This window comes from Octopus sinensis, linkage group LG11 (assembly GCF_006345805.1).
Source record: "Octopus sinensis linkage group LG11, ASM634580v1, whole genome shotgun sequence".
In the NCBI taxonomy this organism is placed as follows: Eukaryota; Metazoa; Mollusca; class Cephalopoda; order Octopoda; family Octopodidae; genus Octopus; species Octopus sinensis.
Window position 1 is genome coordinate 39,255,121 of NC_043007.1, and position 22,500 is coordinate 39,277,620.

Here is a 22,500-nt window from a genome sequence, read left to right on the forward strand (position 1 = left end):
TGATACCAAATGTTCCACAGAACCAAAAGATGGACAATTTTGAATGTGCGCGCATGTGCAGACACACACACTCTGCAAATATATATATACATATTACTCTTTTACTCTCTTACTTGCTTCAGTCATTTGATTGTGGCCATGATGGAGCACCGCCTTTTAGTCGAGCAAATCGACCCCAGGACTTATTCTTTGTAAGCCCAGTACTTATTCTATTGGTCTCTTTTGCCGAACCGCTAAGTTACGGGGACAAATACAGACACACAAACATATACACACACACATATATATATATATATATATATACAACGGGCTTCTTTTCAGTTTCCGTCTACCAAATTCACTCACAAGGCTTTGGTCAGCCCGAGGCTATAGTAGAAGATACTTGCCCAAGGTTCCACGCAGTGGGACTGAACCCAGAACCATGTGGTTCATAAGCAAGCTACTTACCATACAGCCACTTCTACACCTATGTGAAACATCTTTGTTTCTGAATGAAAAACAGAAACCAAACACATCATGCATATACCCAAGTTTGTGTTAAACTATGTATATTTCCCATTTTTCTCTTTGTACACTCCTTGTATGTGTGTATGAATGTACAACACACATTTACATGTTTTTCAAAGGTTCTTTTGCAGATTCATGGGAAATGTTATCAGAGACATTTAAATAAAACATATTTCAAAACCTGAACAGATGGGCACAGGTGTAGAAGTGTGGTTAAGAAGCTTGTTTTGCAACCTCGTGGCTTTGGGTTAAGTCTTGCTGTTTCTCACTTTGGTCAAGTGTCTTCTATTGTAGTCTTAGGCTGACTAGAGTAAGTGAATTTGGTAATGGAAACAACATGGAAGCCTGTGTATGCGCACACACACACACACATATATATATAAAACATGAGACCTCTTAATCAATTTTCTGATGTAATCTTCACTTGCAGACGTAAATTCTACAAGACATTTGTTCCTTATGTAAAGTCATAATAATTTCTCATCATTTTAGTTATCTTTCACTTACCATATCTTTTTCTCTTACTAACCTTAACTCCTTACCACAGTGCTCATTTTCCACACTACTCTGTTGTTCTACACTGCTTTATCTTGTCTGAGAATAACTACTCTACTTCCTACCATTTCCTCACTCTCCCATTCAGCTTTACCTAAACCTTTATATTCTTAAACATTGCTAGAAAACATGCGTTTGCCACCTTGCTTTTGAGGAGGAACACCTAACATTAACAATTTCATTGGAACTTGTTGTGGGGCACTCACCTAGGACATCATTTACATATTGCATTTGAATATGGTTATTACATAAGTTATGGCCATCTTGAAACAGCTATCGAGATGAGATTTTACATATTTCTTCTATTATTTTGTATGTGTCTCAAGCCCGACTGTGTTTATTTACTTTACTACTGCCATAACAGCTCAACAGAGATTATTCTTACAGCTGACTTTTGAGGTTGGAGCACAAGTTCCTATCCATTTGAAGACTACTCTGTGTTATCTGTACTAGGCATATTTTGTCTTCACCGACTCATTATGAGTGTATCTGTGTGTGTGTGTGTGTGTGTGTGGTGTATACACATACACACACACATAAATATAGATATTATGTACACACAAACACATATATATATGGTGGGGATGTCCGTTCTACTTAACAACAGGTGCTGGTTTACAACCCTATAACTCAGCGGTTCAGCAATACAGACAAGTAGAATAAGTACTATACTTTATAATAAAATGAAGTACTGGGGTTGATTTATCTAACCAAGAAAAAAAAATAAAGAAAAAAACCTACAAGGCAGTGCCCCAGCATGGCCACAGTCCAATGACTAAGACAAGTAAAAGAAAAAGATAAAATAAGATATTCTTCATTTGATCTTATATTTGTTTTTGCATGCTATCATGGGTTAGGTGAATATATTATTGAGGCACAAAGGCGGCGAGCTGGCAGACACGTTAGCACACCGGGCGAAATGCGTAGACGTATTTCGTCTGCCGTTACGCTCTGAGTTCAAATTCCGCCGAGGTCGACTTTGCCTTTCATCCTTTCGGGGTCGATAAATTAAGTACCAGTTTCGCACTGGGGTCGATGTAATCGACTTAATTCCTTTGTCTGTCCTTGTTTGTCCCCTCTATGTTTAGCCCCTTGTGGGTAGTAAACAAATATATATTATTGAGGCACTGTTTTACAGTTAGACACCCTTCCTGTCTTCAGCACACATATTTTTCTAGTAAGAGATTTCTTATTTCACTTGTCATTGGGGACGTAAATCTGGCAGATGACTATTGACATACTGACAAAGGCAATTACAACATTACTACCAGTAGCTCAGGATTTTTTTTTTTTAGATTAAACACATACACACACTTCCAATATATATATATACTTACACTGTTTAATAAAATGAAGTAGCATGAAACGATTGTACTACACTACCTTGGATATCCTTGTTGCTTATTTTGATTATAATCACCCCATTTGATTTATATGGATAATACCATACCAATTGGTCCTTTAACTTAAGTACCATATTCATCTGAATCTAAATTTTGCTGAACTTATATATATATATATATATATAATATATATATATATATATATACATACAACACACATGCACATACACACACAGTACAATATACAGCATTTAAAATAGTTTGAAAGTGTGAAGTATGTATACTTTGTTTTGAATAAATACCTAATGAAATGTAAATACCTGTGAAATGTAAGATAAAAAAAGGAAATGATTACTCCAATTCTTATTAATTTTCCATGGACAGAAAAGGGGTGGGTAGTGGAATCATTCAATCTAAGAAGACAAGAAACCACTCAGATTGATCCTGTATATTTTTCTGCCCACAGAAAAGTAAATAGAAAACTCTTTTAGTGTATCCATTTTCTTTACATTTAACAATGAGTAAAAAATTTCCAAGCTTATAAAAATGCAGTGCATTACATTCCAATGTGTGTGAGTGTGCACATATATACAGGGTGTCCCCCAAAAATGTATACACACTTTAACAGCTGATGGCTCAATTTTCATTTCTTTTTAGATATAACTTGTTAGAAATAAAGAAGGCAATCAGCCTGAGCTTTGAACAAGGGAAATTTAATCTAGAGTGCTACTGGAGGTTAGACGATGCAACTGTAACTGCAAAAAGAGTTTAGGAGAGAGTTTCAAACAGATCCATGTATGTGACTCACCAACACTTGAATTATTCTTTTAGTGTTTTAACTGTGGCCATGCTGGAGCACTGCTTAATTGCAGAAAAGTCTGAAGCAGATAGAACTATTCAGAATGTCCACAAGAAACATTCTGGGAGACTGTGGACACCAGCAAGCCCAACAAAATAAGAAAGGGGACAGAGAAACCTATTGCCAAAGTTCAAGAGAATCCATGCAGCAAGCCATAAGATAGGAATTTGCAAAAATTCAAGTGTTGATCATATTTTTAAGTGTTATTGGAAAATTTACATTCCAAGAATAGTCTCTCAATGAAGACGACCTGGACTCAGGAATGGAGTTTTGTAAAATGTACTTGGCAAGGTGTGTAGCAGATGCACACATTCTAACAAAGATTGGAGTGATGAGGGAATATTTAAATCTAATGGCTTAGTTAACCACCACAATTACACCTATCGGGGATTTGAGAATCCACATATTACAAGAGAAACATCATGTTAATTTACCAGGAGTTACAGTGTATAGTGTAGATTATCACCAAGGGAATTGGCTATTCATTTTTGATGCTACAGTGACAGACACCATTTATCTCAACTTGCTGAGACAATCTGTCATGCCAAGCACTGTAAGCAGTTGATGAATTGGAACCAGCCACTGAATGAGAATGCACACAAATACTGAATGAAATGTTTCATGATATTCGTGAATTCTACTGCTTCCTGTTATTAGCAGTGCTTGGCCTAGAATGGTCATCGGGTAGAAAACAGGTTTCCATAATAAATTTAAGTTCTGTCAATAGACTCTACAAATTTTGAAAATGGAATGTATTTTAATAAACACTGCCTTCATACTCATTGTCTCGGGATACTCTGTATGATCGTAAGCGTATGTATATAGCTATACTCTTACTCTTTTACTCTTTTACTTGTTTCAGTCATTTGACTGTGGCCATGCTGGAGCACCGCCTTTAGTCGAGCAAATTGACCCCGGGACTTATTCTTTGTAAGCCCAGTACTTATTCTATCGGTCTCTTTTTTGCCGAACCACTAAGTGACGGGGACGTAAACACACAGCATCGGTTGACAATGCTAGGGGGACAAACACAGACACACAAACATATATATATACATATATACGCCAGGCTTCTTTCAGTTTCCGTCTACCAAATCCACTCACAAGGCACTGGTCGGCCCGGGGCTATAGCAGAAGACACTTGCCCAAGATGTCACGCAGTGGGAGTGAACCCAGAACCATGTGGTTGGTTAGCAAGCTACTTACCACACAGCCACTCCTGCGCCTATATATAAAATCGTTTTAACATTTACTTTTCTATGCTTGCAAAGTCAGGTAAAATTTGTCCAAGGCAGATATTCTGCAGCTGGATGCCTTTCCTGTTACCAACCATCACATGTATTCAAGCAAGGTAATATTATCCCAAGGTCAGTCCTATTTTCATGGAAGATTAGAAATGATGGATACCACTGGTATACCACTGGTATGACAGTGACTCTTGATTACATCCATCATGTAATGTCAAGACAAAGGGACACTGACACACCGACACTCACACTCAAGTACATATACGATAGGCTTCTTTCAGTTTCTGTCAACCAATTCCACTCTCAAGGCGTTGGATGGCCAGGGAGCTACAGCAGAAGACACTCAATGAAGGTGTCATGCAGTAGGACTGAACCTGAAACTATGTGGCTGAGAAACAAACTTCTTAACCACACAGCCATACCTTAATGTAGGTGTGTGTGTGTGTGTGTGTGTGTGTGTTTCCTTGTCTTTACATCATGTGATAGTTGTAAACAAGCATCACCAAGTGGCAACATTTGTTTACAATCTTCAGTGTAAACAAACTCAACAATTGTGCTGATTGCATTTCAAAGCACTAGAGAGAAATACTGCCTTGCTTAAAAACAGGTGAGGGTTGGCAACAGGAAGAGCATCCAGTCACAGAAAATCTGCATCAATGAATCTCACCTGCCCCATGCAAGGATCATAACAATAATATATGTGTGAGTGTGTGTGTATATATATATATCATCATCATCATCATCGTTTAATGTCTGTTTTCCATGCTAGCATGGGTTGGACGGTTCGACCGGGGTCTGGGAAGCTAGGAGGCTGCACCAGGCTCCAGTCTGATCTGGCAGTGTTTCTACAGCTTGATGCCCTTCCTAACGCCAACCACTCCGTGAGTGTAGTATATATATATATATATATATATATATATATATACAAAAATTAGGGAATGGAGTACGCCACTCCATGAGTTTATATATATATATATATATATGTATATTCAAAAATTAGGGAATGGAGTAAACATATGTACAATAGCAAGCAGAACCTCAGAGATAGTAATTATCCAAATGAGGAGTAGACCACAAGATACTCTTCATGCCAAGGATATCTTGATTGCATGAAGTTTACATTGTCGTTAGGAGATCCTGTGTTAACTCAAAGGGGGTAATTGATCAAAATGTGCAGAAAGCACAGTCCGAGAGGAAAACATATTTGTGGTGTATGTCATCATCATCATCGTTTAGCGTCCACTTTCCATGCTAGCATGGGTTGGATGGTTCAACTGGGGTCTGGGAAGCCAGAAAGCTGCACCAGGCCCAGTCTGATCTGGCAATGTTTCTATGACTGGATGCTCTTCCTAACGCCAACCACTCCGTGAGTGTAGTGGGTGCTTTTACATGCCACCGGCACAGGTGCCAGATGAGGCTGGCAAACGGCCACGATCGGATGGTGCTTTTTACGTGCCACCAGCACGGGGGCCAGGCGAGGCTGGCAATGGCCACGATCGGATGGTGCTTTTTATGTTCCACCGGCACGAGGCCAGTCGGGGCGGCGCTGGCAACAGCCGCGTTTGGATGGTTTTCTTACGTACCACTGGCACTGGTATCACAGCTGCAATTTCCATTGATGTTGATCGATATATACATATATAGATATAGATATATACATATATATATACATACATATGCATATATATATATATACGCACAGAGAAGAGAAAGTGAGAAAGAGGAAATAAGAACTGAGAAAGAAAATGGTAAACAACCATGAAACACACACACACTGAAAACAGGAGTTAAAATAATCCATTGATTTCTAAATGTTCAATAGTGTTACTATGATATTAGTTCTTGTGTGTGTGTGTGTGTGTGTGTGTGTTTTGCTATTTCTCTATATATCCTGTCCCCCACCACCCTGCTCACCACCGCAACCACCACCACCACCACCCCACCACCTCCCACTGCCACCGTTTTATTTTCTTTTTTTTCCTTTTTGGTTCTATGGTCACAACACACAGCTCTGTCTAGGCATCCATCACTGTCAATCTCTCTCTCCCTTTCTCTCCTCACTTCATCTGTTTTTCACTCGCTCCTCCGCTCCAGAAGCTGACTCTCAGATCAGCTGTGCCAGACAAGGCAGAACAACATTCCGAAACCCATTTTAAGCATTGGCCTTGTGATTTCCTCTTCCCATCCCAGCATCCCTTGCTTTCTCCTCTCCCTCGCTCTCTCTCATGATTGTCTAGCTTGCTTTTTTTCTTCTCTTTTCCTGTTCATCTCTTTCTCTCTGAATCCATCTATCTCTTATTCTTCTTACCTGTCTATATCACCCTCTCTCTCTCTCTCTAACTTTCTCACGTTCTCTTTGTCTCTATGTCTGTCTATCTATCTTTTCCTCTCTGTCCATCTCTTTCATTTTCTGTGCACCTATCTCTTGCTCCCCCTGTTTGTATGACACACTCATTCTCTCTTACACACACACACATACACTCTCTCTCTCTCACTCACTCACTCTCTCTCTTTCTTTCTTGCACGCACACACACACACACACACTCTAATTTTCCTGTTTCTACTTTCAACTCTGCCCTGGTTTCATTCCCTCTCTCTCTCCTCTCTATCTTCCTGTCTCAATCAAACCACCTCCATCTCTCATTTCTAATATGATCAAAGGTGTGGAGGTGGGGGTGACAAAATGGTAAAAATTTGTATTTAGCTATGTTCCTTCACACCCAGAGTTCAAATCCCACCCTTACTCTCACTGGGAGATGGGAGGCATCTACTTAGCCTTGATCCATCCATGGGTCATACAATAAATACCAGCCATATACTGAGACCAAATAAATTAAACAACAAACACTCCCCACCCCCACCCAGATATTATGGCCCTGGGCTAGCATACACAACCAATACACATCCTTCTCTCTCTCACATTTTTCTCTCAGCATCATAATTCTCTCTCTCTCTCGTTTCCCCACATCATTTTTATTAATCACATCTCTATCATTTATTTTCCACTCTTTCTCCATCTTTGACACACACACACACACACGCATGCGCACTCACTCCATCATCTAGCCCTTCCAGTTTCCGTAACGCCATCATCTCTCTTCCTTACCCACAGCCTCATCTTCTTCTTCTCCATTCCCTCTTAGCCACTCTACACCCATCACCATCACCACCACCACCACCACCATACCGCAACTCCTTCTCTCCCCTCCTCCTCCTCTTACACCTCACTGCACCACACCACTTTCATCCACTCCAGCAAATTCACTTCTTAAAAATATTAAGGAAAAAAACAAAAAACAAAAAAAAACACAAAGCCCCACCCACCCAGTGAGTGGTGGTGGTGGTGGTGGTTATATTATCCCCTGTTTGTTTCTTTTTTTTTCTCTTTCTTTGTTGCTGTTGTTGTTCTTGCCTTGCCTAGCTCGTTTGCAAACAACACAGCTTTGAGCAACGGATTGTGAATTTCTGAATTTCTCTAAGTGATTTATTCTCAAACCAAACCACGAAGAGAATAGCTCGGAAGAGGGGAAGAAGAAAAAAAATAAAATAAAATAAAATGAAAAATAAAAATATAAAACGATAAACTAAAATAAAACAATTAAATAAAAGAAATTATTAAAAATGATAATATAATACACAAATATATCTTTACTCATTCATACATAAATGTGTGTGTGTGTGTGTGTGTGTGTGTGTGTGTTAAGGCAAAGTCATGGCTGTGTGGTTAAGAAGTTTGCTTTTCAACCACATCACTTCAGGTTCAGTACCACTGCATGGTGCCTTGAGCATGTGTCTTTCACTACAGACTGAATTGCTCAATGCCCTTATGAGGAAATTCAGTTGATGGGAAATGAATGAAGTCTTGAGTACATATATACACATATTGTGTGTGTGATGGCGCATGGCTCAGTGGTTAGAGCATCGAGCTCAAAATCATGAGGTAGTGAGTACGGTTCCCAGATCGGGCTGTATGTTGTGTTCTTGAGCAAGACATTGTATTTCACATTCCTCCAGTTCACTCAGTGGTAGAAATGAATTGTAACATCACTGGTACCAAGCTGTAGTGGCCTTTGCCTTTTCCTTGGATAACATCGGTGGTGTGAAGAGGGGAGGCTGATATGCATGGGCGACTGTCAGTCTTCCATAAACAACCTTGCTTGGACTTGTGCCTTGGAGGGTAACTTTCTAGGTGCAATCCCATGGTCATTCATGACCAAAAGGGGTCTCCATGTCTGTGTTAATATTTATGACCCTCTGCAGAGCTATGGCCACAAATGGGGACATTGCTATTTTGTGGCAGGACTGCAACCAGTTGTTTGTTGGTATTCTCCATGCCCATTTCTGCTAACTTTGCCTTTTCAAATTAAGAAAAAAATACATTTACTTGAAAAATAGGGAAAAGGGTTGGTGACAACAAGAGCATCTAGGTGTAAAAAATCCTACTTCAATTACCTCCTAAACCATGCTAGAGTAGAAAAACAAACTTGAAATAAAACAGACACAACTATATAAGATGGTGCTGAAGAATTCCTGGCTTTAAGGGCATCACAAAAGGCCTGGTTAGAGGCCCAACGTTTTGAGTTCTTTTATAGGGCTTAGAAAACCTGAAGAGCCGCTGCAGTAAGTGTGTGAATCTGAGAGGGAAATATGTTGAATAAAATCATAATTAGCTGGTCCTGCTGTATTTTCCTTCACCCAAAGCCAGGAACTTTTCAGTATCCCCTCATATAAACACACATACATATTGTGACAAAGGTAGGTTTTTGTTTTAGACCACAAGAACCAGAAGTGCACAGGTAAAAAAAAACAATTTATTGCACCAAAAAAAAAAAAAAAAAGGAAATCAAGAAATGACTTCAAGTGACTTGAATCAACAAGTACTGATATATTTCTCTTATAAATGTTTTGAGTACTTATCAAAAAAGGAAATTTATGGACACAATCCACCCATCTCTACTATTGTTGCTCACTGCAGGATAAGGTTTGCTGGCAACTGTTATTGTGCTGAACACCAGGACATACTAGCTATTATAATTTGGAGACCGCTGCAGCCTAATAAAGGACAAAAACCACTCACCTACATTGGTGTTATTGGTAGACACAAACAACAAGAAATTGGGGCCTTACCAAAGTTAATAGAGGAACAAGACTCCAAGTGCAGCAAAAGGGAAATGCATCTCTGTTGCAGCCACAAACAGAACACACACACATATACATAAACTGATGCATGTAAACACATGAACATATATTCATACACTAATATATACATACATACGTATATTATTTATATTATTATATGATTGAATGCCATGCATCCTATTCCAAGTAAGTTTTATCTTAATTCTGATGCGACTCTCTATTCTTCTTATTACTCTTTTGTTTTTTCTCTCTTCCTTTCTCTTTTACCTCCTTTTCTCCCACTATTCTATCCTTTTATTCTTTCGTTTTTCTCCCTTCCTTTCTCTTATTCTTTTACCCCCTTTTCTCCCATTATTCTATCCCTTTACTCTAGCGTTTTTTTTCTTTTCCTTCCTCTTATTCTTTTACCTCCTCTTCTCCCACTATTCTATCCTTTTACTCTTTCGTTTTCTCTTCCTTTCTCTTTTACCTCCTTTTCTCCCACTATTCTATCCTTTTATTCTTTCGTTTTTCTCCCTTCCTTTCTCTTATTCTTTTACCCCCTTTTCTCCCATTATTCTATCCCTTTACTCTAGCGTTTTTTTTCTTTTCCTTCCTCTTATTCTTTTACCTCCTCTTCTCCCACTATTCTATCCTTTTACTCTTTCGTTTTCTCTTCCTTTCTCTTAGTCTTTTACCTTCCCTTCTCCCTTTCTTTTTTCTCTCTTATCCTATCTCCAAATCTTTTCCTCCACCCTTCACAGTTCTCTGTCTGTCACTCTCTCTCCCCCACTCTTCCTCCTTTGCTCACGTGGCTCCCACACGACAATTGACCATTTTTCTTTCTTCTCCTAACTTGCGTTTCATTCTTTCTTCCTGCTGCAGCTGGACAAGGAAGACATATTCTTGTCTGTATCCTGTCCAAGCTTGTTTCCTCACGTTCGCCACCACAACCCCTTTTAGGCTTAGCAGCCCTTCCTGTTTGTTTTTACTGTCCTGTATATGTCACCAATTTCGACCACCAGCAAAATCCCAAATTTTATTTAATTTGCTTTGCAGGAGCAACTGTTTTATTGAAGGCATATCTTGTCATGAATTGCTCGAAATACAGATTAGAAAAACAGTTGACAACTGATGAAGGGTCGTTCTTTGTGTTGTTTGTCTTGTTTTCCATTTGTTTCTTTCGCTGTTCACAAAAAAAGTTCATATCCCATGTCCCTGTACTTCGCATTTTTTGTTGTTTACGTTTTGTGACATCCTGTGCCCACATATGCATATGTATATACGTATACATGTAAGTACGTACATATACATATGTATATATGCATATATATATATATATTATTTATATTATTATATGATTGAATGCCATGTATCCTTTTCCAAGTAAGTTTTATCTATCTATCTATCTATAATATATGTATAAAAAATATATATAAAAATACAAAATGGGACAAGAACGTAAAACATTCAAATAGATGATACAAAAAACGGACGGGTCATTCAAAGCCTCTAATCTTCAGTCAAGAACCGGATCATCCTCACAATTTCGGCTGATTAATCTTGATCATCATCATCATTGTTTAATGTCCGTTTTCCACGCTAGCACGGGTTGGACTACACACACACACATACATACACACTGTGTGGTAAGAAGTTTACTTCCCAACCACATTTTGGGTTCAGTCCCACTGAATGGCACTTCTACCATAGCCCTGGGCTGTCCAAAACCTTTAAAGTGATCTAAATTAAAATCACCCATCACAATTTCATACTAAACTCTGTTCCAAACACCAGCTTAATAAGGAGAAAGGTATTTTACTAAATTCTTCATGTATTGAAACAAAGGTAGTGTATTCCAAGAAAAGTAATGGTAACCAAAAGTACAATCACTGAGACATGCACCACACAACTATAATGGCTTCTGTTCTATGGAACTGGCTGTTCTATCTCCACCATTCAATCACTTCTGACTCACTCAGATCCAACTTCCACTCCAACACTTCCTTCCAAGGACATTGACCCCTCGGGAATCTTTCCCTTGTTCGTTTCATTCCACCAAGTGTTGACCTACAACACCAAGCTTACTAGTCTAAGAGCCTGCAAAGATTAGAAGAACGGCTCCTTTCTCCATGCTCACCAGGGAGATTAACCAAATAAATAAATAAATAGATAAACAAAAATAACCTGGTATTTTATTCAGGGAAAGTGTAGTCTCTCATCCATTGATTCATCCTCAATTTAACGTTCCCTTTTCCATGCTTGCATGAGCCAGACAGAGTTTATTGAGGCAGGGTTTCAATGACAGGATGCCCTTCTTTTTGCCAACCCTTACCTGTTTCAAAGCAACATAATATTTCCTTAAAGCCAGATATGTTTTCATAGAATAGAATATTGGAAATGAATGGCATTCACTTACAACAATCACACAATGCCAGGACAGAAATATTCTCAGACAGAAACACTCTCACACTCACAAGCTATAAAAAGAAGACACTTGCCCAGGGTACCATGCAGTGGGACTGAATGCAAAACTTCTTAACCCCAAACCACTCAGCCATGCCAACAGAAAACGGTTCTTGTGAGATTGAAGGGAACATTTTAAGAGACATTTAGACTGGTAGTGTTAGGGGATGTGGTGTCTTAATCATAGTTGTGGCTATATAAGAAATAAACATTGACTGCAAAAGAAGAGTGTATATAATATTGTACTCACAAGGAAGGTAAGCTTCTTGAGCGGAGAACTCCTGAAAGAGTAAAAATACATAATAATTATAGAATTATAATAATACATAATAATTATAGAATTATAGAATAGTAAAAAAAAACAGTAAGAAGAAAAACACCAATTACACTGCTTAACAAAACAAAACTTTTATTTTCTGTTATAAAATCTTAGAGCTGTTTTAGACTAATTTTTGGGAGCTAATTTCAAAACTGACCTCAGATTTGCTCTATCACATGACATCTTTCTCTCATTGGTATATACCTTTATTTACCTGGAGAATTCCAAAAGTTAACTTTACACCACTATTTGCAAGAATTTTGGCTGGACTGTCATGCTAATGTTGAATATGTTTAACCCTTTCATTACCAACCCAGCTGAGTACAAATGTCTTGTTTTCATAAGTTTTGAATTAAAATCTTCCACCAAACCTTAGTCACAATTTATGTTCCTAACATTTGCTTAATAACTACGTTATTTTACTAAATTCTTTATTATATTTAAGTAATTGAAAGAAACACAGAGTATCTCAAAATAAATACAGTAACAAAAGGGTTAAGCTGAGTTTTGCTTTAAAACCCTTCCTCTTCTTTTCAGGTGTGAACTGAACCACTGTGATCTAATTATGGATATAACATAAAAAAGGGTATGCTGTAATGACCTTGATATCTTCTGTTACATCTGTGGAAACTTCACTACACAGGCACAAAGATGCAACATTAATAACTTTATCAAGGTGTATCTTGCTTACTTTAAAGTGACACTCGGGGACCAGGACAAAACCTGGGCTTCCCAAAAAGTTTGCAAAACCTGTGTTGAAAATTGGTGTGATGAAGCAATTCATCAAATCTCTTGATCACAGTGGAGACTGCTTCAGATATATATATATATATATATATATATATATATATACAAGCTTTCCAAGTCTCAGTGACAAGAAGAAGAAGAAGAAGGCAGGAATATTTGATGGACCTCACATAAGAATACTCCTCAAGGATGCACATTTTCTTAAAACAATGAGTGCGGCAGAGACTAGATCTTGGAATGCCTTCTCTGATGTGGTGCAGAATTCCCTTGGGAACAGGAAAGCTGAAAACTATTAAGAGATTGCGGAGGAGCTGCTCTTGAGTTTTCAAGTGCTTGGGTGTAGAATGAGCATTAAATTGCACTACTCACACAGTCACTTGGATGAGTTTACTGAGAACCTGGGTGATGCTAGCGACAAACAAAGTGAACACTTTCATCAAGATGTAAAACTAATGGAAGAACACTACCAAGGCTGATGGGATTTAAACATGATTGCAGATTACTACTGGAGTTTGATGAGAGACATTCCAGAAGCTGTGCTCACGAGATCATCAAAGAAGAGGAAGTTCTTGCAGTAATTAGATGATCAGAATGAACGACTACAATGAACAGAAATTTTGTATTCATTCTTTGTTATCACCAAGTATAATTCTTACATGCTAATGTGCATTTACTCACACAACTTTGTATTTTGGTTTATTAGATTAAAAGAAGAAAGATATATTGTCTATTAAAAATTGCATTTACGTATGTTTAATTTTTCCTTTATGAGCATTAAATAGCTGTTTCTAGCAAAACTAAAATATTTTATATCTCAAAAATCTGATGTGATTGACAAAATCTGATGCCTCACCCAAAATTAGCAAAAAACCATTGACAAACCTTGCGCCAGAAAATATGTATTGACCAGTGTTATAGAATTAGTAATGAACCAGAAATTATATGAAAGAGAGAGAGAGAGAAAAATTGAGACACAAAGAAGGATAGAGAAAAACACAGACAAAGAGAAAAAGAGAGACAGAGATACAGAGACAAAAAGAGGGTGAGAGAGAGGCACACAAAAACAGAGAGACAGATAAGACTGATAAATAGACATCATAAAGACAGAGAGAGGAATAGAGAAAGACAGACAGTTAGAAAGTTAGAGACTGGCAGAGAGAGAGGCACAGAGATAGAGAGAGTGATAGAGAATGACACAGACAGAGATACAGAGACAAAGAGAGAGAGAAAGGGATAGAGAAAGACAGAAAAATAGAGAGAGAAAGATAGAGGAAGACACAGACAGACCGAAAGATATAAAGAGAGAGAGAGGAGAGAGAGAGAGAGAGAAAGAGAGAGAGAAAGAGAGCAGACAGAAAAAGAGAAAGAATGTTGAAACTGAAGTAAATATATTGCAAAAGAATCATACGAGCCCTTTTTTTTAAAAAAAAAAAACAAAACTTATCTAGCCTCTCACATCTACTCCTACAATGTCTTTCCAAAAAAAATAATCACACCATCGAACACCTGAAGCTACAGGACAGTGTCTGCTTAATTAAAACCTTGTGAGTATATAAGCATTACAGCTGACAAAGTAATCTGAATGCCAAAGGGTTAAAAACTGTGCATCTATTAGAAACTATGTTCTCATCACTCCTTACCACGTTCACATCACTGCTTACGACGTTCTCATCACTGTTTACCACGTTCTCATCACTACATTCAGCTGTAAAAAGCCACGCCAAAATAGACAGGGAGCCCAGGCAGCTCTTCAGCTGACCAACTCCTATCAAACTGTCCAACCTATGCCAGCATGGAAAACGAATGTTAGATGATGATGATGGTGACCGCCGTTGTTGTCAAAAACAACAACATTGTTATCATTATTATTGGGAGAGTTTACGAAAAAAACAAAAGATGAAGACAGGTGGTGTACAAAACAAACACATGTATTAGTATAATGCTCAGGAATAGAAAAAGTCTTCTACATTTCGAGCCTACACTCTTCTACAGAAAGGGACTCAGAAAAAACAAGGAGAGAAAAAAAAAATAGCAGCACAGTTGAATCACTGAAGACTGGGCCCTTGGATTCAATGAGATGTGACATTCTTTACAGTAACATTTAATTCTCTTACTGGACTTTTCTTTAAGCATCCCGGGAGTTGAAAAATTAAAAAAATATTAAAAAAACACCTACCTATTTTATAATATATATATCCCCTTTTTCCCCATGTTTGTTGTTTGTTTTTTTTTATGCCTGCTATCTCACCTATCAGTCGCTTTCACCTTAATAATAAACACACACACATACATGTATACACACTTACAAGGTGAAAGTCAACTCATAACCAAGTAAGACCACTTCCTAAACTCAGTAAGTCCATGCAAATATTCCAAGACTCCAATATATATATATATATTATACATACACACACAAACACACATATTTATACGCATACATACAAATATATATATATATATATATATATATACATACATACATAAACAAAACACAAACACACACCACAAGGAAACACCAAATTAACACACATCACAGACTTGTTTGTAAAAGAAACACCCATTCTAAAATGATTTTCCTTCTTCCTGTCCACATCACTTCTCCGCTTCTTAATTTTTGAATTTTTCTTTCATGGACATAAAAAAAATATATTTAAAAAAAAAATACCTCACCACCAAAAAACACACAAGACAACACATACCAAAAAAAAAATCCCCACCAAACAAAAAAAAAAAGCTAGAAATATCTCACCCTTCCCTACCCACACTATATCTAAATAAATCAAGAAATATAAAAACTGAAACGACAATAGTAGTAATAATAATAATAATAATAATAATAATGATAATAATAACAATAATAATAATGATAATAATAATAATACAATGAATAAAGTTTTATACTCTGTTCTCTTCCACCTCCTCCTTCCTCCCACATCCTCCAACCGACACTTTGGAACGAAATGGTTATAGCGCTGGGGGAAGTGGAGAGGGTGAGGAAGGGTAAATAACAAATAATAATAATAATAATAATAATAATAACGATGATGATAAAGTTTCAATGTGGATAGAAACAGAGAGTAAAAGAGCCTATAAAATGTTTCTTTCATTAAGAAGCAAAGTCACACGGTGTCTGAAGATGGCAACTCGTTAGCAACATAGGAACCCCCCCCCCCATCCCCATCACCGCCAGTGTCGCCACCATCTCCGACTTCACGGCTGCATTACACCACGCTTGGCTGGAAGTCAAACTGATGAGATGAAGATACATAAGCAATGACTTCCTTCCTTCTTTTCTTCCTTCCTCTTCTTTCTCTCTCTCTCTCCCGCTCTTTCCATTTCTTTTGCTTTATTATTTTGTTTTAATTCAAATTTGTTTTATATTATATACAATAAAATTATACACACACACACGAGTGTCTGTGGCAATACTGCACACATAAATAATATAAATAGCAATATGGTATTTTAGAATATAAACAAATCATAAATACACATACACACACACATAGCGTGTCCCCACAAAAAAAAATGTAAAAACAAATACAACTATTACGAAGCTTTATACCATGAAATAACAACAACAACAACAACAGTAAATAAATGAAACAAACATAAAAAAAAAGCATTTTTGTTTTTATTATCATAGATGAATATTCCTCTCATCTCTCCACTCTGGTTGAGAAAAGTAAATTCCAAGAAGTTGAACATTTAAGGCAAAACCATGTGGTTGAGTGGTTTACTTCCCAACCATGTAGCCTTCGGTTCGGTTTGAATGTGTGGAAACTTCTATGAGGTCGAGAGTACTTTGCCTACATCTGTAAAGGAAAGTAGTTGCCTGTTCTGATTCTACATGAGAGCAGTTTAAGTGAGAGTCAGTAGCTATTCTGAGTAGGTTAAACAACGGCATAGAGACTTCTTTGGCCACATAGCTGTGTGTGTGTATTGTCACCTATATTGTCAATCAGGTTACATGGGAAGGTACCACACCCAACAATTGGTGTAGCTGAACTATCATCAACTGTTACATGGGCAAAAGTCATGCACTCGAGACAGGCAATTGCAGAAGCATCAAATTACTGGACCAGGTTCTGTAAGTTATTAGAAAGAGTCGTAACTGAACAGATTAGGAAGAGAACCTAGATGAAATGTAGTTTGTATTTGCACTCAAAAGAATGACTACTGATGCTATCTCACTAGAGGGACAAGTAAAGGAGAAATACCTAGGTAAGACTAAGCCACCTTACTTAGTATTTGTTGAACTGAGGAAGACCTTTTATCAAAGTCCCATGCTCAGTAATTTGGTTGTCACCAAGAGAAGCTAGAAATTGCTGAATGAATTGTGTGAGCCATACACACTATGTCAGCAAGGTGAGAGAGTCAGTAGTGAGTTTAGTGACAAATTAATGATAATATCTAGGAATGGATCAATCAGTACTCAGTCCTCAACAACTTTCTTTTCAATACAGTCCTACAGGCCATGACGGTAGTTTAAGACCAGCTGTTCAAGTTCCAGGAGAGCTTCTGTTTGGTGAGGACCTAATCTTTGTAGTTGAATCTGTGGAAGATTTAGAGATGGAATTCCAATCTCAGAGGTGAAAACTGGGAATTGAGAAGCCTCAAACTAAACTGAGCAGAGACCTAAGTACAAAAGTAGACAATACTGTAGTCTCACCAAAGGAACATTTGTGCCTGATATCCAGAGTAGGTAGAAATTCAGTGAATTCTATTAATGCATGAAATGCTAGCTAAAGGGGAAGGTAGACTTCAATGTAGCAGATGCACAAGGGTAATAAGCATAAAGAGCATATAGTAAATAGTATCTTAAATAGCCAAAAGACTCCTTAGATGTAACTGATAGCTTTTTTGTTTTTTACCTAGGTGACCTAATTAGCAGTGGTGATGGTGGGGGTGAAAGTTCCACCAGTATAGTAGCCACAGGAAGAATGGGGTGGAAGAGATCAGGGAGCTGTTACCTTTGCTGGCAACAAAGGATTTCTCCCTATAGTGTGAAGGACTAACTGTATGCTGCCTGTGTGTATGCAGTGGTATGTTACAAAATAACTAATATTTCATTGAATAAATGGATTTAGCAAATAACTCAATGAATGTGAGAAATGTGAACATACATCATACGGTTATTTGAATCCTGGGTATTGATATATCAAATATCAATGAATGAAACTGAATTAACACTCAATATAGGGTCATAGTAACAATGCAAACCTCAATGTATCATTCCTCAACACATTGTTCTTGTGTTTCTAGCAACAAATATCACATATAATATTAACATCAAACCATTGTCTCATTTAGGGTGTACTTTCCATGTCTACATGGGTTCAGTACGTACATACATAGATACACAAACACACACACACATACATATATATACATACAGGGTGCCTCAGAATTAACTAGCTATTTCAATGAAATTTGGCAAATTAAGAAGAAAAAAAATTGACAGGTGGTGAAACATGATCTTTGAACTTTGGGCCTCACGGAATCAATGACTGGTGACTGAGACATTTAGTGATATGCTGTGCTTGAGAAAACCCATCAAGCCAAGTGAAATCATAGTCGTGGCTGATGCTGGTGTTGTGTAACGAGCACTCACGCCAGTAGCATGTTAAAAAGCACCTTCTGAGTGTTGGGTCTCGTGGAGGCAAGGTGGCCAATGCTGGTGGCATGTGAAAAGCACCCTTTGAGTGTTGGACCTCATGGAGGCAATGATGAATGACTGGGACCTTTGGCATTATGCTGTGCTTGAGAAGACCCATCAAGCCAAGTAAAATTGTAGTTGTGGCAGATACTGGTGTCACGCAAATGGCACCCATGCTGGAGGCACGTAAAAGCACCCATTATACTCTTGGAGTGGTTGGCATTAGGAAGGACATCCAGCCATAGAAACCATGCCAAATCAGACTGGAGTCTAGTGCAGGCTTCCAGCTTGCCAGCCCTGGTCACACTGTCCAACCCATGCCAACATGGACAATGGATATTAAATGATGATGATGATGATGACGACGACAGAATTTCAAGTTCATTACTTAATTATGATACCAAAACAAATAAGTTTATAAATTTCATGTCAAAACTTTACTGAAAATTTTCAACATGTGCTCTGTTTCCCTAAAAATTTCAAATCTATCTTTAACCCTTTAGTGTTCGCATTATTCTGCCAAAATTAATGCTTTTTCATCTACATTGATTTGAGCTAATCATGCATTATCTTGTAGCTATGAGATTTTAATGAGGTAGCTGTTAATTTTTAAAACGATATTGTAGGGTTGGTGTGAGTGACCAGATCTGGCCAGTTTGAACATAAAACAGGCAGAATACTTTTGGCCGGATATGGCCGGTTTAAATGCTAAAGGGTTAAATACATTTTGAAGCATTTCAGGAGTTATCTCCTGCACTTCTAATTGAATGTGTTCTCTAAGTTCAGCTAAACTATTGATCCACCCAGAGGAGAGAGGTAGAGAAAATAATTGCAGCCAAATTGAAAAAATACAAATAAATAATAATAAAAAAAAAGCTATTGTGGACAGACAAGCAGGATTTGACAGGAGTGAAAATAAAATTATTATAAAAATTATAAAATTATAAACAAAATAAAAAATTTATATACTTTTAACACAAATTAAACATGATAAACATAAATAAAAGTGAGTTTTTAAAAAAATTCTCTGATTTCATTGAAATAGTTAATTCTGGGACACCCTGTATATATTATAAAATATATACATATCATCATCATTGTTTTAATGTCTACTTTTCCATGCTTGCCTGTGTCAGATAAAAATTCAATGAGGTATATTTTCAATGGCTGGATGCTGTTCCTGTCACCAACCCTCACCTGTTTTCATGGAAGACTGGAAACAAACGACATTGCTTGTATGACAATGACATTCACAACCATTATGTGATGTCAGAAGAATACACATACGTGGTTTGTCCTTGGTGGTCAGCTGTCACAGAGGAGCAAAGAGTAAAGAAGGTGCACAAAATATTTCATATTTGATTTTTTTTTTTTGAACACATAAAGATGTAGAAATTTTCAGTTATTATATACACAAAATTTTTCTCTACCAAGTTCATTCACAAGGCTTTGGCTACTTCGAGTCTATAGTAGAAGAATCTTACCCAAGGTGCCACACAATGGGACTGAACACAAAACCACGTGGCTAGGAAGCAAACTACTTAACCGCACAGCTACAGCTGCACATTTTTTATTTTATATCTTTTACTTGTTTCAGTCACTAGATTGTGGCCTTGCTGGGGCACCACCTTGAAGAATTTCTAGTCAAAAGGGTACTTATTTTACCAGTCTCTTTTGCTGAACCACTAAGTTACAGGTGACATAAGCACACCAACACCAGTTGTCAACCAGTGGTGGGGGACAACATACACACATTGGGCTTCTTTCAGTTTCTGTCTACCAAATCCACTTACAAGGCTTTGGTCAGCCTGAGGCTATTATAGAAGACACTTGCTCAAGGTGCCATGTAGTGGGACTGAACCCAGGACTCTGTGGTTGGGAAGCAAACTTCTTAACCACACAGCCACACCTGCACACATACATTTATGTATTTAGAGATCGATCATGAGAGAGAGAGAGAGAGAGATAATCTAATAGAACCAATTGATGATAGTATAGAGACAGAGATAGACTAAACTTTTTAGTTGTGGACAATTAACAAAGAAGAAAAAGAACAACAACAATATAGAAACTATTTCTATTAGAAATTGGTAAAAGGCACCTTAGAAAAATCTTCAAACCACTAGCACCGATAGCCCTCCCACCCACCTCACTTCACCCCACACATGTCCATATTTAACTGCCCCAAACTACACCGGAAACATCCACATACCGATGACTGCCTTTCATGCAGATTTTTGTTTTGTCTGTGTAACCATGGCAACAATCAAATAAGATTTTCTTTGTTGCTGATGCTGATTTCTTCTTCAAGAGAAGGAGAGAAGAGAGATGGTGGTGGTAGTGGGACGGAAAAGAAGCAAATTCTCAACAGAAACAAAGACAGACCTCTTCTCAAAAATGGTATAAAAAGACAAAAAAAAAACAGACAAAAACCCGCCAAAAACAACTATATCAAGAGTGTGTCTACAATACTTTTATTGGTAAATGTGTGTGTGTGTGTGTACATATATAATATATATATATATATATAATATATATACACACACACACACAGATGCATATACACACGTGTATGTATATATATATATATATAATATACACACACACACACATATATATATATACACACTCACAACACATATACGACACATACCTACATACATAAACACACATTTATACATACACATACACACACACATATAACAACATATATACCTACATACATACATACATAACACTCACTGTTTTCTTTCAGCTGAAGTCCTTCTCTCTCTCTCTCTCTCTCTCTCTCTCTCTCTCTCTTGCTCTTCCACCAGATTCGCCCAATTTCTCAATTTCCTTCCTCTTCTTTTTCAGCCCAAATCTCTCTACCTTCACTTACCTGCTACTATCCCCTGACCCTCTGTCTTCCTCACAAAATATTTCTACCTTCCACCTGCTTCCTTCCCTCATTCTCATCTAGGTTTGTTCCTTTCCTCCTCTTTCACAGTGACTGAATTTTTGTTTCCATCTCTCTTGGTTGTTTAAGGCTGCAAGGTTCTCCATTATTTTCCTTTATGCATTTATTTAATATTCAACACAAAAGACAAGTTCTTCATTATCCCCTTGCACTCACTCCCATCACTACGTTCTTATTATCCCCTCAAATACTTTCACTCAGCTCTGTATATCATACAGAGGAGTAGGGCAGCTATATAATCTCCTCTATGACAAGACACCTGTCATTGTCCTTCTGTCCCACCTGAGCCTTTTAGCATCTGGTATAAAGTAAACTGCTTTCTCCCCTTTCCACTCTATATTCTTCTAAGTCTTGCAAATTACTTGGCAACCTCATTCTCTCTAAAGTTCCTAAATTCTTAATGTGCAGGCATGTGTGTGGTAAGATGCTTGCTTTCCAACCACATGGTTCCAGGTTCAGTCCCACTACATGCACCTTCAGCAAGTGCCTTCTACTGTAGTCCAACCAAAGACTTGTGAGTACATTTACTAGAAGGACACTGAAAGAAGCCCATCATATATATATATGCATATGTCTCTGTGTTTGTCCCTCACCGTCACTTGACAACCAGTGTTGGTGCGTTTCACCCCAGTAACTTTGCAGTTCAGCAGAAGAGACAGATACAATAAATACAAGGCTTCAAAAAAATAAGACCTAGGGTTGATTTGTTCAACGAAAAAT

At 37.6% G+C, this 22,500-nt stretch overlaps 1 protein-coding gene across 1 annotated transcript in view; it reads right to left on the bottom strand.

Annotated features, from left to right (window-relative positions):
• LOC115217349 (dihydrolipoyllysine-residue succinyltransferase component of 2-oxoglutarate dehydrogenase complex, mitochondrial) overlaps nt 1–22,500 on the bottom strand; it is a 174,918-nt gene that overhangs the window by 44,264 nt on the left and 108,154 nt on the right. Inside the window, exon 3 of the mRNA XM_029787014.2 lies at nt 12,347–12,377. Within this exon, the coding sequence (XP_029642874.1) occupies nt 12,347–12,377 (31 nt within the window). The remainder of the gene's footprint in view (nt 1–12,346; nt 12,378–22,500) is intronic.